Source organism: Balaenoptera acutorostrata, chromosome 8 (genome assembly GCF_949987535.1).
Source record: "Balaenoptera acutorostrata chromosome 8, mBalAcu1.1, whole genome shotgun sequence".
In the NCBI taxonomy this organism is placed as follows: Eukaryota; Metazoa; Chordata; class Mammalia; order Artiodactyla; family Balaenopteridae; genus Balaenoptera; species Balaenoptera acutorostrata.
The window spans coordinates 83,218,252-83,238,064 of NC_080071.1; the positions used below are offsets into that span (position 1 = coordinate 83,218,252).

The following is a 19,813-nucleotide window of genomic DNA, read 5'->3' on the forward strand; positions in this document are numbered from 1 at the left end:
AGCCCTTGTTAATTTTTTTCTATTAACATAGCAATTCATTTGCCATAGTTATATGGGATAAGACTGGGAGGAAAGGAAACTACATTTTGCTTAAAATCCTAAAACAAACACCATAGATTCAAAAGGCAGCAAAATCCAAGCTGCAGGATAGTTCCATTTTATTTTTTCAGGGATCATACTTACAGGTTCTGGTCAAACACTAAAAACAATCTATGCTGCATCGCTGTGCTATTAGCTGCGTTTACCTTTGTCACCTTTCGCTCCTCGGTCTCCCAGGGAGCCGGGCCAACCCTTTTCTCCGGGTTCTCCCTTTCTGCCAGGGTGTCCGTCTGGGCCAGGTTTTCCTCTCTCTCCCGGAAAACCCAGGAAGCCGGGCAGCCCCTGGGGTCCTGAGGAGTAACATGAATTTTTAGGGAAAAGCTTTATAGGCTAGTATGGTCCCTAGATCTGCGTTCCTTGCCGTCCGCGTGGAGAGGCGAACTCCCCCTAACTCTGAGCTTGTGCTGAAGGGAACAACCACTACCAGCCTCTCACCTGTAAGAGACATTCTGTCCCATCCAAGCCTCAGTTTCCCCCCCCACAGATCTGAACTGCAGGCCTTTATGCTTCTGAGTCCGGATCCCACAAAGCTTTAAGAGAACTGGGCTTCCCTGGTGATGCAGTGGTTAAGAGTCCGCCTGCTAATGCAGGGGACACGGGTTCGAGCCCTGGTCCGGGAGGATCCCACATGCTGCAGAGCGGCTAGGCCCGTGCACCACAACTACTGAGCCTGCGCTCTGGAGCCCATGAGCCACAACTACTGAGCCCGTGTGCCACAGTTGCTGAGCCTGCGCTCTGGAGCCTGTGCTCCACAGCGGGAAGCCACCGCAATGAGAAGCCGGCACACCGCAATGAAGAGCAGCCCCCACTCGCCGCGACTAGAGAGGGCCCACGTGCAGCAACAGGGACCCAATGCAGCCAAAAATAAATTAATTAATTAAATAAATTTAAAAGAGAAAGAAGCAGAAGTTCAAAGATGTTGGTCTGGGCCTTGGCACACAGGTAGTGCCTAAAAAAAAAAAGAGAACTGGGTGTTGGGGAGGGAGGGGGAGGGAGGGGAGGGGAGGGGAGGGGGAGGGAGGGGGAGAGGGAGGGGGAGAGGGAGGGGGGAGGGAGGGGGGAGGGGGAGGGAGGGGGAGGGAGGAGCCCATCCAAAGTGGAAGCACATCAGCCCTGACACCCCCTGCTCCATCAGTACCACCCAGTCCTTCGGGCAGAAGTGTGTGTGGGTTCTATGGACCTAACCCCTCCCCCCAACACTCCCGTTTACCTAAACCAAAACACTCTGCTCCTGGAAATTACAATACAGAAGACAAGAAGAAGGGAGAGGTCACATGGGAAAGGACCAAGTCAGGCTAATATACCAGTAAACTCTACAGTATGGTCACATGTAATTGTCTTCACTTGGCAGTGGATTTCAAGTTTATAAAATGGTGGGTTGGAAAAAAAAAAAAAATGGTGGGTTGGGAGGGGAATAATGGAAAAGCATACCCACCCTTTGGGCCTGGAAGACCAGGTAGCGCATCATCCCCAACGGGGCCTGGGACTCCTGGGGGCCCTGGGGGTCCATCTGCCCCTGGCTGTCCTGGGACTCCGGGGAGGCCCTTCATTCCAGCAGGTCCAGGAGGCCCCATGTCCCCTTGTTGTCCTTTCCAACCTGGGGCACCTGTGACAAACCGCAGTGACAACAATGAAGGAAGACTGAGAACTGGCTTCACACACGGGCAGGAAAAAAATCCATGGTAGCTTAAATTGTGTATCTGTGGCCAAGTAAACGATATTTATCAGCTAAAATCACAGTAGCGACTCTCCATCAGTCTAAGTATATATTTTTCTGGCTGCTATAAAAAGAAAGGCAGATTACTTGAATAAATATTTCCCAGTTGAGATGCATTATAAAGTCTTTTAAAATGGAAAATGGATAAGGGTAAAGAATTTATATTTACTCTTGGGTGGGGAGAGGGTGGGAACTAATAGAAGAAAACATTCCAGGTGCTTCTTAAAGCTACAGCCAAGTGAATTTTGGTCAAGCTGTTCACTGTGTAATGAGAGAATTATAGGAATCAGCAACGTCATCTAGAAGTATTGGTGATTAAAAACAAAGCTGTAGTGGCAGGGTTTGCTCCAATCTCGTTTTGATCCTTTGAGAGGGTGTATTCTTGGATTTGGATAAACACAGTAGAATTTAAATAACAGGTGACAATCTGGATGGTGAAATAAAGATCATATTGGAAATAGCCCCCCAGCACCTTGTGTTGAGAGACACTTTCTCATGGGTCTCTTTGATGTCTTGCTGTGTATTCCAAGAACAGAGGGTCCTGACCCATCCTCACTCCGGCTATTTCTCAAGGTTGTGTTGGCAGCGAGCAGCCTGACAGATACAGTGCCTCCCCCAGTAAGAAAAGCAAGCTGTCTTGCAGGTTAATGTCCAGCTGTTGTATCTCAGGCTCAGAAACTGCAACCCACCATGTGTGCGGCATCCACTAGCCCCTCTTATATCACCCCCGAGACACTTGGGTGACACAAGGAAACGACGCAAACCAACATGAAACTCATGCTACTTGCGATGCCATAAATAATCAAATCCTTTGTTTCTGACCCAAGAATCTTGCTTCTGCCAGCATCCGTAAAAGAGCAACAGGTGAGCTTATTTCTCTGTAAGTAGGGTAAACCCCACACCTGTCACAGTTCTTGACACCTGCCGACACTTACCTCGACTTCCTGGAGCTCCAGGGAGCCCTGGTGGCCCTGGTCTCCCTGGAGCGCCTCTTTCACAGGAATGGCCGGGTGGACCTGGGATCCCTGGAAACCCGGCACTTCCCTCTCTCCCTTTGGGACCTTTGAGACCCGGGAATCCGGGCATGCCAGCTGGCCCTGAAATGATACAGTTCATCTGTGACACTGAGGGCATAACACTACATAGACGGCCTACAGTCGTATTCATGTGTATCAATACTGGAGGTAAACATTTTGATCCCGGCTCTGGGCTCCAATGAGTTAAGCCTCTGAATGGATTTTCTTATCATAGATCGTAGTGAGCTCCAAGTGCACGGTAAAGCTATGCATTGCTAAGAGAATCACTTGATAACGTTATGTAGACAATATAGAAGTTGCTTATGCAAATTAAAAATCCATGCAGTTCTTCCTGATTTTCATTAACGTCTAACATTGGGGCAGGCTTTACACCAAACCACCACAATGCTTGCCCGCCCAATTTGTACTGTCTGAATTTGCATTCTGTAAACGATTTCATCACTCCAACTCTCAAAATTTGTATTTATTGGAAAGATAGCATCATGATCTTCAGGGGGAAAAACGTCTTCCATAATTCTACACCCTAACCTAAAAATCTACTTTATTGTTTAATGTTTTCATTGTATTTTGGTTCATATGTTTGCATTTTTAAAATAGTAATCCCAGTGCACTTTCAATTGTTGGGTTATTTCATATTGCATGTTAATATGCAAATGTTTTCCATTTTACTGTAATCTTTGCAAATATAATTTTAATTGTTAATAGCTGAATAGTATTCCTTTGAGTGTGGTGTGTGAGTGTGTGTATGTACGTATTACTTAACTCTCTTTACTGTTTTCAATTGTTCCTCTACTGTGAATAATACTACAACAGTATTTTCATACTAACCATCTCCTGTTGAATTCTTCCCTTAAATACATTTCACAAGTGAGATAGTGGGATTACTGGGACAAAATTACTTTCATTGACTCACATAAAGTATTATCTTGTTACGTTCCAATTAAATGGGTTTTTGTATATGAATGCTTCTGACTTACAAACTATTGGATAAGCTCTCTGAGGACAAACTATTGGATAAGCTCTCTGAGGACAAAGAATGTGGCTTATTTCCCTGCCTTCCATTTTCCCTGTACTGTTGTACTATCATGGGTACCTAATAAACACTGGCCCATCCATCATTAGAAAAGAACCAGAACAGTGTTTGTAAAAGTCTGATCTGGGGTCCACTTTGGGCCACCATCCCCCAGGGGTTAAAGTTCAGACTGGACTGCTGGGCTCTACCCAGTTCTGATGTAATGAATCACAATTTCCGAGATTGGGGCCCAGAAGATGGTGATGTTAATGACCCCCACCTCTACCCCAGTTTTTTTTTTGGGGGGGGGGTGGTATTTTTAAGTACATTAAAATCTGAAAACCTCTGCTGGGGATCCTGAAGGATCCATAGCGATTTCATAAAAGAATGTGAATCAGTGCCAGGGCCATCTCCCCATCTTAAGTTTCACTGCCCTGCCTGCTACCCCTGCTGGAACGAAAGTCCCTCTATCCTGTCACCTGTCCAAAGGACACAGCATCTGCCAGGACTCAGCTCGTGCCTAGCTCTCCCCCAGGACTTTCCTTTGAATGCCAGCCCCCTCTGCTTTGCCCCAGGGAGCTGCTCTTCTCTGACAGCCTGTCGTGCCCTCCTTCAGCCTGGCAGCGGCAGTGGGCGGGTCACCCAGTCTCTGCTCCTCAGCGCTAACATACTGGCCTGGAGTCCAAAGCAGGCAGATGTCTGGTAGCTGCTGAATCAGACTGAACAGACTGAGCCACAGTGAGCTGGGCTTGAAAACAACCAATAAAATGCAAAGGCAACACTGCGGATGCAGGTTATTAGAAATGAACCACTGCCCATGTACGAAGGAAGATGCCTGACTGAAAATTTTACATTCTAGATTTTTAAGGCAAGATAGTCTAGACACTCTTCAGGGACCTGTTCCAGAACCGAGCTGGCTTTATGGACCACAGGAAGAGCACAGCCCTCATACCTGCAGCCCCCGGTCGTCCGGGATCACCTCTGAGTCCTTTTGACCCTGGTACTCCTAAAAGACCCCTCTTTCCTGGGGGTCCTGGGTAGCCAATAGCAGAGTCTCCCGGAGGTCCTTTCTGACCATTCACTCCAGGTGAACCTGGAGAGCCTGGGGGCCCGACAAGGGAGGACCCCTTTTCACCTCCAAAACCTGGATCTCCCATATCACCATGAAAACCTATTGAACAAAAAATTGTTTAAATTGTTACATGTACAGATATAGAACCAATACACATATAAGACTACTACTTTGATAAAAACACATTGTTTTAAAATACAGGGATACCTACTAAAATTAAGAGTAACTTAATAGGCAATACTGTTTTTTGCCACCTTTTGTCAGAAAATGAATTGTAACTCCGTGTTTTCTATAAGCCAATGACGTTTCCCTAATTGCTTTCATTTACCGGCAAACAGTCTGTCTAGACTGAGCAGTTCCTACAACATAATGTAATATAATAATAATATAATATAATAGCCTATAACTCATGCTCCAGGTTTAAGGAGCCCTGAGACATCACAAAAGTATCATAACCTAGAAGTTATCGAAACATAGCTAAGAGCTTACTATATCAAGAAAAACCATTCCCCCACCATCTAGGGATCCCTGGGCCATTTGCTGACTAAGATCATGAGACATTCCTAAATGAAAAGCACTTATTTACCAGGTGGACCAGGGATTTCTGAGATTCCTGGTTTGCCACGTTGACCCTTTTCCCCATCCAAACACCTCAACCCAGGAGCTCCCCGACGACCTGGAAATCCCTTCGGACCTAAACAAAAACAACAAAACACAGACACAATAAAACACAAATCAAATGAGGACAAAATAAGATGATTTTTAAAATAAAATCTATGTTAAGTCTTTCTTAGGGTATTTCTACTTTATGGAAGTATAGGTGGTACCTAGCCTGGTGTTTATAAGTCTTGTGCTCCAAATAAGCTTTTCATAGAGATTGTGTTAAGGTACTTTCTCAGAAGCCATACTGTAAAGAATTCTTTCTGAAAGCCTTTGGGACGTATACCACCATTCAGATGAATCTTTTGATACCTTCCCATGCTGAGTCTCAAACACAAATATGTGAGGATAGCCTTCCTTGTAAGAGGACAGAGGTGGTGCCCAGTGTGTGGCTTGATGAGAAAGCACCGGAATAAAGACCAAATCTATTTCCCTGCATCTTACTGCATTTGCCCTTAAATGAAGTACAGGCAAAAAGCACCTGCAAAAGGAATTGAGATTTTTTTAAAACCTTCTGTGTTTTCCTACAAGGAGTTATCTAAGCTAAAATAACTTATAAATCATGAACTTCAAAGGAGATGCAACTGCTAGCTGAAACTTTGAGTGTTCACTTCTCTTGAGGCTGAAGCTGCTGAAAGTAATCATATGTGTTTTTTATCCATCCATGTCAAGGTACCAACAAATGTGAAGATGAACGTACCATCAGTCAACCAACCATTCTTCACTCCACTGATATAGAATTATATTTCCACACCCTTGCCACTGCCTTGTGGTGGGTGGCCCGTATTTCCCACACTTTGATCCGGGGCTTGGCCATGTGACTTGCTTTGGCCAATAGGATAGTAACACCATGAAGTAATGAGAGGTGTGAACAGTGCCAGTGAAGCTGGGCCCCACCCTCTGGCATTTCTGCAGCCACAGGAGCAGAGCACACCCTGGCCTCACAATGAGATGCCTGCTGCAGACCTGACCTGACCCAGAGCCAGGCACGAAGCCGAAAGAGAGCATCTTAGATCAGCTGAACCCCAACCAACGACAGACCCATAGACAGAAAATAAATACTATTTGTTAAAGCCCACTGCAATTCGGAGGTTGTTACACAACACTATTGTGAAAGCTAGTGGTTATAGAGGGCAGTAGAGAGTCATTCATCATTCAACGCTTAAACACTTTTTGTATTGATAGTTATGCAGAACAAGAAAGGTGACCTTTAGTGGCCATGCTAGTAGTACTTAACAGGTCAATTTAAGTGAACTCTAAATAAATAAAAAAGAATTAGACAAAATCCCTTATATAGATCTAGGTTTAATTCAGCTATAAATAGGTGATTGAGTCCAGTGCAGTGGTTGTATGAAAGTGTAATCAGGGGTGTAGATGCATGGGCATTTTTCAGAATGTTTCTGGTGAGATATTTGGGTCTCTTGGAAAGCAGAATAGAGTAAAACTTATAATCAGTAAGCAAATGATCAATTTTCACTCTCGGGGCACAAGTAAAGAAAGAAGATATAGTTTTAAAATGCTCAAAGGGCAATCATTTTTGCTGATATGTGATCATATCAAGGTAAATTTTGTTGCACAGAAATATTATTTAGAGTGTGTTTGGTGGACTGCGGACCCAAGGGGAATGGCTACAAATGCTGTTTCCCCACAGTCCCTCAAAACTCTATAATCAGGGTAGAAATATCCTAAATAGTTCCCTGAGGATTTGCTATTGGTTTATCTGTCTTGCCAGTTCTTTTAGTTGGGAATGTGTATGACAGTAACTTCTCCTTGATCGTACCTGGAGGTCCATCAAAACCTGGCGGGCCTGGCCTCCCAGGGTAGGTTACGTTACAAGGAATTGTATCACCTGGAATGAAAAAAAAAAAAAAGTGGCATTCACATAATTGATAGTCCAATGCAATGTGAATCTCAATGACAACTCGATCAAGATACTTCTTCATACAGTATATGTGGAATTCAAAGGAAAAGAAGACTCTCGAGTCTCATTAGGTCACTTGAACTAAGTTTAGTTTGAATTTCTAGACGATCTGTCCTGAAATCTGAACTTCAACTGTCAGATAGTAATAGACAGAAGGGGAATAAGAAAAATATTGATTCCAAGAAATATCAGTTTAATAACCTACAAAAAATAATGGATGTATAGACCCATGGATGTCTAATACAATGGAATCAGAAGCTTTGATAAATCATGAAATAGCAGCAAGCATCCAACACTGAGTTCCCAAGATCTGACTCCTAGCTTGGATGTGGGGGAATTGTGCAAATGAAGAGACTGGGAGAGATACTAACAGCTTCCGTTTACTGAGGACCTGCCATGGGTCAGGTGCTTCAAATATATTGTCTCTGGGGGCTTCCCTGTTGGATCAGTGGTTGGGAATCCATCTGCCAATGCAGGGGACACGGGCCTGAGCCCTGGTCGGGGAAGATCCCACATGCCGTGAAGTAACTAAGCCCATGTGCCACAACTACTGAGCCTGTGCTCTGGAGCCCATGAGCCACAACTACTGAGCCCATGTGCCACAACTACAGAAGCCCACGCGCCTAAAGCCCGTGCTCCGCAACAAGAGAAGCTACCGCAAGGAGAAGCCCGCGCACCGCAACGAAGAGTAGGCCCAGTTCACTGCAACTAGAGAAAGCCCGCATGTAGCAATGAAGACAAAATGCAGCCAAAAATAAAATAATTTATTAAAAATATATAAATATACTGGCTCTTGTTTTTCTAATGACTTTGCAATGTGGTTTTGTCATCCTTCATTTCACTTGGTAAAGAAAATAAAATTTCAAAGTTGTGCTCTGAGTTTTCTTCTCCTTTAAAATGGAATGTTTCCCTTTTATAACAGAAATTACATCTCATAATGTATTACACCATAAGCTCTTAAATAAAAAATGTACCATATGAATAAAAATAATGTTATATTTTGATGGTTCCAGACCATGATCTTAAACCATATCAAATTCCAAGGCATTTGTGTTTCTATGTTGCCAAAGCAAGAACCAAACATATTATTATATTATAAAATTTCACAAGTAACTATGTAACTCAAGTCATATGCACATATTACAAAAGAGAAAATCTTAAATCAATCTTTTTCCAACCTTTTTAAAAGTTTTGAGCTATAAAACTACAAGTCACTTTATTGTTTGAAATCCAAATAACTGTCAAATATATTTAAAATCTCTCCTTTTTTTCTCCCTAGAATGCTTACAAATGGGTTTTCATGGACAATGCTGTATTTTTAAAATGAAATATTAGTGTTTCTATTCAAATAAAATGCATAATCTCAAAAGATAGTAAAAAAAGAGAGATTTTGAATATATACATGTATGTAATTTTAAGAGTCAGATTGTCCACATTGATACTGAGAAATGAATGAAAGGCAATTTGCCAAACCAATAAATCAGCAAAGACATCTTAGCATTTTAAAGATTTGTTTTAAGTATTGATTGTGCTGTAATGCTTTTATTTGTTTGACAACATTCCAGGTTTGAACAGTGAATTGTGGGAATTTTATTTTAGAGGTTCTACCATAACTGTAATAACTTTGCCCAGAAGAGAGGCTTACTTTAGTTTCCATGATTTCACTTGACATTCTGCCACAAAAACATTCAAAATTACCTTTCTGACCCTTCCAGCCATCAGGGCCCCTCTTGCCTGGACAGCCCGGAGCTCCTGGTTGCCCCCTGTCTCCTGGTGGACCAGGAAATCCCAGTCCTGGAGGCCCCCTAGGTCCTGCTCTGCCCGGGGGGCCTGGTGGTCCAGGAGGCCCTTTATCACCTGGGGCTGCATCTTCTTGATCTCCCTGAGAACATTTGCATCAAGAGTCAATTACCAACCTTTGAAAGGCCATGAACTCAAAGCATTCATTGTCACTGTAGGCTACAAAAATGCATGCAGAAAGCCAGTTAATTCTAGAAGTTACTTAATAGCAAATGTAATTTTTAATGATTAACTAAGATTCTTCTTAATGTTCTACATACATATTTACAGACATATATATGCTCTTGATGTGTGTTTTATGACTCAAAAACAGAAAATTATATGTTATGTCTTAAATACAGAATAAGAAATTTTATTTAGAACCACTCTGTGACAGCAAATACAATAAAATATAGAAATGCATAAATTAAGGGAAGTAGTGGGCTTACAAACTAAATAAATTCTTATGTATTAGAAATGTTTTTTTCTGCATGATTGTAAGACACAGGGATGGACTTTATCGCCCTCCACCTCTGTGGGCCAAGGGCTGACAAATCCTTTCTCCTCCTGTGTAAGAATTTGACTTTGGTTAATGGTCTAGTTCTGCTCTTCAGGAATCTGCATAAAAATGGATGTCAACTGCGTTACTAGACCACATTGCTTATGGTAAAATTAATCCCTGGCTGCAAAACTTGCATCTGGTCTGGAAGAACTATAAAGACCTGTGTGGAGCCTTTGTCAGGGCTTCCTTAAGAGGCAGCTCCTGTAACTGGCAAGTTCCTTGTGGGGTCCCCGCAAGCTAGCTGTGTGGTGCAGATAACACTCCCTGGAGAGTTATCCCTGGAGAAGGAGGCTTTCAAGCCCAGGCTGCTCACACTTCTGCATATGGGAATCTCACTGCCTTCACCCCAAATGAATGAAAAGCTGCAAGGACTCTTGTGTATGAGGAATGCCTGACACTGCCCCGAAGGCAAGGTGAGGGTCACGCCTTCTAGCCTTCTGAGCAGCCTGGTCCCAAATGTGGTCTATGAGTCAGAATTGTTTCAGACTCAGTCTGAAACTCTAGAGAGATTCCCCCATCCCTAGTGGGTGTTACAGAAATTCCCCTCCCAATTTGCTCTGTAAAGACACTTCGGTTTTTCACAGTTAGCTTAGTACATGATGACAATTATCACTCAGTGACGTTGGTTTCTAAATACAGCAGTCCCCTGCTTATTCACGGTTTCACTTTCCAAGGTTTCAGTTACCCACGGTCTGAAAATATTAAATGGAAAATTCCAGACATAAACGATTCACAAGTTTTAAACAGCGCTCCGTTCTGAGTAGCATGATGAAGCCGTCTTGCTCCATCTCACTAGGGACGTGAATCAACCCTCTCTCCAGCATATCCTTCAGTTAGTCACTTAGTAGCGTCTGGTTATCAGATTGATTGCAGTGGTATCACAGTGCTTGTGTGCAAGTCACCCTTATTTTACTTAATAACAGCCCCAAAGCACAAGAGTAGTGATGCTGATAATTCAGATATGCCCAAGAGAAGTTGTAAAGTGCTTCCTTTAAGTGAAAAGGTGCAAGTTCTCAATTTAATAAGGAAAGAAAAAAGAATCGTATGCTGAGGTTGCTAAGATCTATGGTAAGAATGACTTTTATATCCATGAAATTGTGAAGAAGGAAAATGAAATTTGTGCTAGTTTTGCTGCCACACTGCAACCTGCAGAAGTCATGGCATAGTGCTTGCTAAGTGCTTAGTTAAGATGGAAAGGCATTAAATTTGTACAATAAGATATTTTGAGAGACACTACATTCACATAAATTTTATTACAGTATATTGTTATAATTGTTTTATTTTATTATTAGTTGTTAATCTCCTACAGTGCCTAATTTATAAATTAAACTTTATCATAGGCATGTATCATAGGTATGTATGGGGTTGGGTACTATCCACGGTTTCAGGCATCCACTTGGGGTCTTGCACCATATCTCCTGTGGATAAGGAGGGGACCACTGTAGTCTCTTAAGTGGAAGAATGAATGAAACAGGGATTACCAAATCTAAAGCAGAGAAGATTATTTATATACTCAATATCCACTGAAAGACCAGAAAGCTATAAATACCATCTGACCCAACTTCCAAACTTCCGTCTCTTATTCACATGTATTTTATCAGATAGGATTCCTATAAAATCAGAACATGGTCCTTCCTTTTTACAACACTCTCAATGGCAGGCTGCATGATCTGGTGGAAACAGCATGTACTTGAAATAAGAAAGACTGGGTTTTCCTTCCTGTTTAGCCTACTTGATAGATAGTTGACCTTGAATAACATACCCTAGGCCTCCATCTCCTTACTGTAAACTCTCAAAGATAATTGTTCCTCAGAAGACAACAGTTACGAGTAAAACATCTAGCTCAGTTTGTGTGGCATTGCAAGCATTCAAAAATACCTCATATGCCAAGATATTTTAAGTTCCTGATTATGTCTCATAGTCTTTTCTTATGAACTTCATCAGCTACATGTGGTCTCCACCCAAAACATGTCTGAAAAATGCAGAATTATCATTTATCAGTGGGACCTTCCATCAGCCAATACGTCTATCCAGTGGATCTGCACTAGTTCTTCCTTTCTCGCTTGCCACTTCCCCTCACGTGCTTCTTCATCAGAGAACAGAACTGAAGGTAATTATCAGGACCTGTGTGCTAGCCTCCACCCTACAGAGTCAACTGAACAGACCTGAGACCAGTGGGGGCTTTGTAGAGACAAGGGCCCCAGAAGGAAATAAGCACCACGAGAATAATATAAAGACTAGGGACAGAAAATCTGGCTATGATGAACTGCCACTCAGGATTTTAGACCATCTGCAAAAAGCCATACCTTTTATAACAGCCATCTTTTTGTGGCAGTGAATCAAAGGTGACTCTGATTTACAGCACGTTGACACTTCACTGTTCAGCTTTTTTAAACTGAGAAGGGGAAAACAGATGCTTTGTGACCATGTAAGAGAGTGAAACTCTATAGCAGGAGAAGAATTATACACACCAGTGGTCCTGGGTCCCCTTTTTCTCCAGCATATCCATCTTGACCGTGTTGTCCCTGCTGCCCTGGAAATCCTGGGGGCCCATCAGGACCTCTTTGTCCTTTGTGCCCTGGTAACAAAGGTTGAAAGAGTCAAGCCCTTCTCAGCAATGGATGAAGTAGAAGGAAACAAAGGATTAAAGATAAAGGCAATGCCCATGACTCTGGGCTGGTAGAGGTTCCTCTGAGTGTCTCAGTTGACTAAAGTCACACGAAGACAATCATGCAAAAGTCAAAGGGGAGATTGACAATTGCCAAACCCATTGAATCTTTTATTTGGGAAATGTTTCTTTTCCTGTTCTGACAAGGAGGTTGTGTGTGGAGGTGCCAATCCCCACAGCATCTTCCTCTGCTTGTGTGACACCAAACACGGTATGCCATCCCCTGGCCATAGTGAGTGGGGGAATGGTCCATGGTTGGGCCCATGCCCCAGGCTAATCCAGTCCTTCCTGGACCTTGTTTTTCTAACTGGAGCAGAAGGAGGTAGAGCTCTCTTTCACCTCTGGCTGTTAAGAACTTGGAGCTACCTGGGGGCACGTACCCATAGCCCAGAGAAAACCAGACGGGAGAAAATGCAGACGGTGCAAAGAAAGATGCAAGATGCCGAGACAGCCTTCTCATGCAGTCGTCCCAGTGCAAACCATACACCTAACCTTTCAAATTTTGTTTAAGTCAATAAATTACTTCTCTAAAAACACTACTTCAAGCTGGGTTTTTGTCGCTTACAACCAAAATATTCTTGATTAATACAGGATACTATAATGCAGTGAATAAATGCTAGGCAAATCAAAGGAGGTCTTGTTTCAAACCCAATTCACAACAATGAGGATTTGAGCATAGGATTTGGGCTCAACATTCACACGACTCCGAAGGGCAGGGAGTATTTTTTTTAAGCAATCTCAACAATCCCAAATCTTATTATAGAATTGATCTGCGGTCACAGGAGAAATTAATGCAAGAGAATGGTTCATACATCATTCATAAAATGGCAGGGAGCTAAGTGATTGATTATGCTCACCTTTCACTCTTGATACAACCAGGTCACCTTTTTCTCCTTTGCTGCCAGGTGGTCCTGAGGTACCAGGTTTTCCCTTGGTAAAAAATTCGAGGAAAAAATCAGTTTAACTGTGATGGGTCAAAAGTTATTTGTATACATCTAACCTCTCTCTTCTTTCCTTCTAAATCACCTGCTCTAGATTCTAGTTTGGTACTGTTGATGTCATTCTCTTCCCCACCTTCCAAGGGGGGTCCTGCCTTACAAAACTGAGGTTCTTGAGCTGCATGTGAAAGCTGGTGGAATCTGAATAACGTCTGTGCCTGAGTCAACAGAAATGTATCACTGTCAGTTCTTGGTTCTGGCAATGTACTACGGTTCTGTAAGATATTCATTGGGGGAAGCCGGGTGAAGTGTACATGGGACCTCTGGGTATGATTGTGCAACTTCTTGTGAGTCATAACATAAAAATTTATCTCAAAATAAATTATAATTAAAAAATTTAACTATCTTGAGTGTTGTAATGTAGAATTGGGAGGAAAGGAGGGGAGAGTTTAACCACAACAGCTGGCACTAGAGCAGAACACAGAGGTTTAGGAATGAATGTGATGAAAAACACTGCGATATTGTAGGACACTGATGAGCAAGAGGAGGCAATCTTTCTGTAATCCATGTATTTCCTCTGTATGGCAAGTAAACAACTAATTTTGGCCAATGGGCTCATCATCTTTTAACTTCAACACTTGCCCTGAGACTGGACTATTTCAGTCATGGTTTTGTGTTACACATTATTAAATAGTAAGCCATATCAAAAATCTGTAATCCTACCTTTGGTATATTAGAATGACCAAGCATTACGGTAAACACAGTTATAGAAGCACTGTACATAGCTTAAGGTCACTTATCTGGTGACCTCAATGATCAAGAAACATAGACAAGAATATGGAAGGAGGTAAAAATGACTGAGCAGACCACTTGCTTTGCTTACATAGATGCCACTTTGTCTTTTTTTCATACAATCTTAACAGCATGGTCAAGCAAGCTTAATTATCTTTTTAACTGGCCTCTATTAGTTCATGAGCAGTGAACTACAAAGGGGGTTAGAGGTACAAGTAGAGAAAGGACAATGGCAGCATCAAACAATAAGAGCAAAGAAAAAGCCTAAAATGTATACAACAGGTATCAAAACTAAAGTGGAGGCCTTCCCTGGTGGCGCAGTGGTTGAGAATCCGCCTGCCAATGCAGGGGACACGGGTTCGAGCCCTGGTCTGGGAAGATCCCACATGCCGCGGAGCAACTGGGCCCGTGAGCCACAATTACTGAGCCTGCGCATCTGGAGCCTGTGCTCTGCAACAAGAGAGGCCACGATAGTGAGAGGCCCGCGCACCGCGATGAAGAGTGGCCCCCGCTTGCCACGGCTGGAGAAGGCCCTCGCACAGAGGCGACGACCCAACACAGCCATAAATAAATGAATAATAAATAAATAAATAAATATATATATATTAAAAAAAAAAAAACTAAAGTGGACAAAATGTTTGGGAGCCATTTAATGTAGAGAAAATACAGCTCCACACACTACTCAATACTCCCATTCAGAGCACCACCTAAATGAGCTCCAGAGACGGGCACGAGCCTCGGCTATCAGCGCAGACACCAGAGATGGGCATGAGATGCTAAGGCTACTGCTGCCGCCACCGAAAAGCCTCTGCGCAAGCACAGGTCACTCTCCACACCTCCCCTCCCAGGAGCCTGTGCAGCTCACCACTGCCAGGGTCCCCCGATCCAGGGACAACTTCCCCGGGAGAACGCACGGCGCGCCTCAGGCTGCTGCAACGTCACGCTGACCTCTGCTGCCGCAGGCTCGCCCCGCCTCCTCCGTACCCCTCCCTCCCCCTGGCCTGAGTGAGCCAGAGCCCCCAAATCAGCTGCTCCTTTAACCCCCTCCTGTCTGAGCGGGGAACAGATGTCAGAGGGCAACCTACACGCAGAGGACGGGCAAAATCCAAAGTTGAACCCCAGGAGCTGTGCGAACAAAGAAGAGAAGGGGAAATCTCTCCCAGCAGCCTCGGGAGCAGCAGATTAAATCTCCACAATCATCTCTGGAATACCTGAATAGACAACGAATCAACCCAAAATTGAGGCAGTGGACTTTGGGAGCAACTGTAGACTTGGGGTTTGTTTTCTGCATCTAATTTGTTTCTGGTTTTATGTTTATCTTAGTTTAGTATTTAGAGCTTATTATCATTGGTAGATTTGTTTATTGATTTGGTTGCTCTCTTCCTTTTTTTTATTAATATATATATATATATATTTTTTCCTTTCTCTCTTTTTGTGAGAGTGTAAGTGTATGCTTCTTTGTGTGATTTTGTCTGTATAGCTTTGCTTTTACCATTTGTCCTAGGGTTCTGTCTGTCCGTTTTTTTTTTTAGTATAGTTCTGAGCGCTTGTTATCATTGATGGATTTGTTTCTTAGTTTGGTTGCTCTCTTCTTTCTTTCTTTCTTTTTTTATTTTTTTATTTTTAATAATTTTTTAATTTAATAACTTTATTTATTTATTTATTTTTTCTCACTTTTCTTCTGAGCCAAGTGGCTGACAGGGTCTTGGTGCTCCAGCCAGGTGTCAGGCTTGAGCCTCTGAGGTGGGAGAGCTGAGTTCAGGACATTGGTCTACCAGAGACCTTCTGGCCCTACATAATATCAAATGGCAAAAGCTCTCCCAGAGATCTCCATCCCAACACTAAGACCCAACTCCACTGGACAACCAGCAAGCTACAGAGCTATGCCAAACAACTAGCAAGATAGGAGCACAACACCACCTATTAGCAGAGAGGCTGCCTAAAATCATAATAAGTTCACAGACACCCCAAAACACACCACTGGATGCTGTCCTGCCCACCAGAAAGACAAGATCTAGCCTCATCCACCAGAACACAGGCACCAGTCCCCTCCACCAGGAAGCCTACACAACCCACTGAACCAACCTTAGCCACTGGGGGCAGACACCAAAAACAACGGGAACTACAAACTTGCAGCCTGCACAAAGGAGACCCCAAACACAGTAAGTTAAGCAAAATGCGAAGACAGAGAAACACACAGCAGACGAAGGAGCAAGGTAAAAACCCACCAGACCAAACAAATGAAGAGGAAAAAGGCAGTCTACCTGAAAAAGAATTCAGAGTAATGATAGTAAAGATATCCAAATTCTTGGAAATAGAATGGAGAAAATACAAGAAATGTTTAACAAGGACACAGAAGAACTAAAGAGCAAACAAACAATGATGAACAGCACAATAAATGAAATTAAAAATTCTCTAGAAGGAATCAATAGCAGAATAAGTGAGGCAGAAGAATGGATAAGTGACCTGGAAGATAAAATAGTGGAAATAACTACTGTAGAGTAGAATAAAGAAAAAAGAATGAAAAGAATTGAGGACAGCCACAGAGACCTCTGGGACAACATTAAACACACCAACATTCGAATTATAGGGGTCCCAGAAGAAGAAGGGAAAAAAAGGGACTGAGAAAATATTTGAAGAGATTATAGCTGAAAACTTCCCTAATATGGGAAAGGAAAGAGTCAATCAAGTCCAGGAAGCGCAGAGAGTCCCATACAGGATAAATCCAAGGAGAAACATGCCAAGATACATATTAACCAAACTATCAAAAATTAAATACAAAGAAAAAATATTAAAAGCAGCAAGGGAAAAGCAACAAATAACATACAAGGGAACCCCCATAAGGTTAACAGCTGATTTTTCAGCAGAAGCTCTGCAAGCCAGAAGAGAGTGGCAGGACATATTTAAAGTGATGAAAGGGAAAAACCTACAACCAAGATTACTCTACCCAGCAAGGATCTCATTCACATTCGATGGAGAAATTAAAAGCTTTACAGACAAGCAAAAGCTAAGAGAATTCAGCACCACCAAACCAGCTTTACAACAAATGCTAAAGGAACTTCTCTAGGCAGGAAACACAAGAGAAGGAAAAGACCTACAATAACAAACCCAAAACAATTAAGGAACATACATATCGATAATTCCCTTAAATGTAAATGGATTAAATGCTCCAACCAAAAGATATAGACTGGCTGAATGGATACAAAAACAAGACCCATATATATGCTGTCTACAAGAGACCCACTTCAGACCTAGCAACATATACAGACTGAAAGTGAGGGGATGGAAAAAGATATTCCATGCAAATGGAAATCAAAAGAAAGCTGGAGTAGCAATTCTCATATCAGACAAAATAGACTTTAAAATAAAGACTATTACAAGAGACAAAGAAGGACACTACGTAATGAGCAAGGGATCGATCCAAGAAGAAGATATAACAATTGTAAATATTTATGCACCCAACATAGGAGCACCTCAATACATAAGGCAAATACTAACAGCCATAAAAGGGGAAATCAACAGTAACACAATCATAGTAGGGGACTTTAACACCCCACTTTCACCAATGAACAGATCATCGAAAATGAAAATAAATATGGAAACACAAGCTTTAAATGATACATTAAAAAAGATGGACTTAATTGATATTTATAGGACGTCCCATCCAAAAACAACAGAATACACTTTCTTCTCAAGTGCGCATGGAACATTCTCCAGGATAGATCATATCTTGGGTAACAAATCAAGCCTTGGTAAATTTAAGAAAATTGAAATCATATCAAGTATCGTTTCCAACCACAACATTATGAGACTAGATATCAATTACAGGAAAAAATCTGTAAAAAATTACAAACACATGGAGTCTAAACAATACACTACTAAATAACCAAGAGATCACTGAAGAAATCAAAGAAGTAATTAAAAAATACTTAGAAACAAATGACAATGAAAACACAATGACCGAAAACCTATGGGATGCAGCAAAAGCAGTTCTAAGAGGGAAGTTTATAGCAATAGAATGCTACCTCAAGAAACAAGAAACATCTCAAATAAACAAAATAACCTTACACCTAAAGCAATTAGAGAAAGAAGAACAAAATATCCCCAAAGTAAGCAGAAGGAAAGAAATCATAAAGATCACATCAGAAATAAATGAAAAAGAAATGAAGGAAACAACAGGAAAGATCAATAAAGCTAAAAGCTGGTTCTTTGAGAAGATAAAATTGATAAACCATTAGCCAGACTCATCAAGAAAAAAAGGGAGAAGACTCAAATCAGTAAAATTAGAAAGGAAAAAGGAGAAGTAACAACTGACAATGCAGAAATACAAAGGATCATGAGATATTACTACAAGCAACAATATGCCAATAAAATGGACAACCTGGAAGAAATGGACAAATTCTTAGAAAAGCACAACCTTCTGAGACTGAACCAGGAAGAAACAGAAAATATAAACAGACCAATCACAAGCACTGAAATTGAAACTGTGATTACAAATCTTCCAACAAACAAAAGGCCAGGACCAGATGGTTTCACAGGTGAATTCTATCAAACATTTAGAGAAGAGCTAACACCTATGCTTGTCAAACTCTTCCAAAATATAGCAGAGGGAGGAACACTCTCCAACTCATTCTACGAGGCCACCATCACCCTGATAACAAAACCAGAAAAAGATGTCACAAAAAAAGAAAACTGCAGGCCAATATTACTGATGAACATAGATGCAAAAATCCTCAACAAAATGCTAGCAAACAGAATCCAACAGCACATTAAAAGGATCATACACCATGATCAAGTGGGGTTTATCCCAAGAATGCAAGGATTCTTCAATATACGCAAGTCAATCAATGTGACACACCATATTAACAAATTGAAGGAGAAAAGCCATATGATCATCTCAATAGATTCAGAAAAATCTTTTGACAAAATTCAACACCCATTCATGATAAAAACCCTCCGGAATATAGACATAGAGGGAACTTACCTCAACATAATAAAGGCCATATATGACAAACCCACAGCCAGCATCTTTCTCAGTGGTGAAAAACTGAAACCATTTCCTCTAAAATCAGGAACTAGACACGGTTACCCACTCTCATCACTATTATTCAACATAGTTTTGGAAGTTTTAGCCACAGCAATCAGAGAAGAAAAAGAAATAAAAGGAATCCAGGGGCTTCCCTGGTGGCGCAGTGGTTGAGAATCTGCCTGCTAATGCAGGGGACACGGGTTCGAGCCCTGGTCTGGGAAGATCCCACATGCCACGGAGCAGCTGGGCCCGTGAGCCACAATTGCTGAGCCTGCGCGTCTGGAGCCTGTGCCCCGCGACGGGAGGGGCCGCGATAGAGAAAGGCCCGCGCACCGCGATGAAGGGCGGTCCCCGCACCGCGATGAAGAGTGGCCCCCGCTTGCCGCAACTGGAGAAAGCCCTCGCACGAACCGAAGACCCAACACAGCCAAAAATAAATAAATAAATAAATAAATAAGAAAATCCTTAAAAAAAAAAAAAAAAAAAAGGAATCCAAATCAGAAAAGAAGAAGTAAAGCTGTCACTGT

General features: G+C 42.1%; 1 protein-coding gene across 1 annotated transcript in view; it reads right to left on the bottom strand.

Annotated features, from left to right (window-relative positions):
- Positions 1 to 19,813, bottom strand: part of COL4A4 (collagen type IV alpha 4 chain) — a 140,837-nt gene that overhangs the window by 43,085 nt on the left and 77,939 nt on the right. The window contains exons 22-30 of the mRNA XM_057551094.1: positions 13,385 to 13,457; positions 12,331 to 12,437; positions 9,217 to 9,400; positions 7,378 to 7,446; positions 5,524 to 5,631; positions 4,818 to 5,036; positions 2,752 to 2,913; positions 1,535 to 1,705; positions 246 to 389 (exon numbers count right to left, since the gene is read on the bottom strand). Of these exons, the coding sequence (XP_057407077.1) occupies positions 246 to 389; positions 1,535 to 1,705; positions 2,752 to 2,913; positions 4,818 to 5,036; positions 5,524 to 5,631; positions 7,378 to 7,446; positions 9,217 to 9,400; positions 12,331 to 12,437; positions 13,385 to 13,457 (1,237 nt within the window). The remainder of the gene's footprint in view (positions 1 to 245; positions 390 to 1,534; positions 1,706 to 2,751; positions 2,914 to 4,817; positions 5,037 to 5,523; positions 5,632 to 7,377; positions 7,447 to 9,216; positions 9,401 to 12,330; positions 12,438 to 13,384; positions 13,458 to 19,813) is intronic.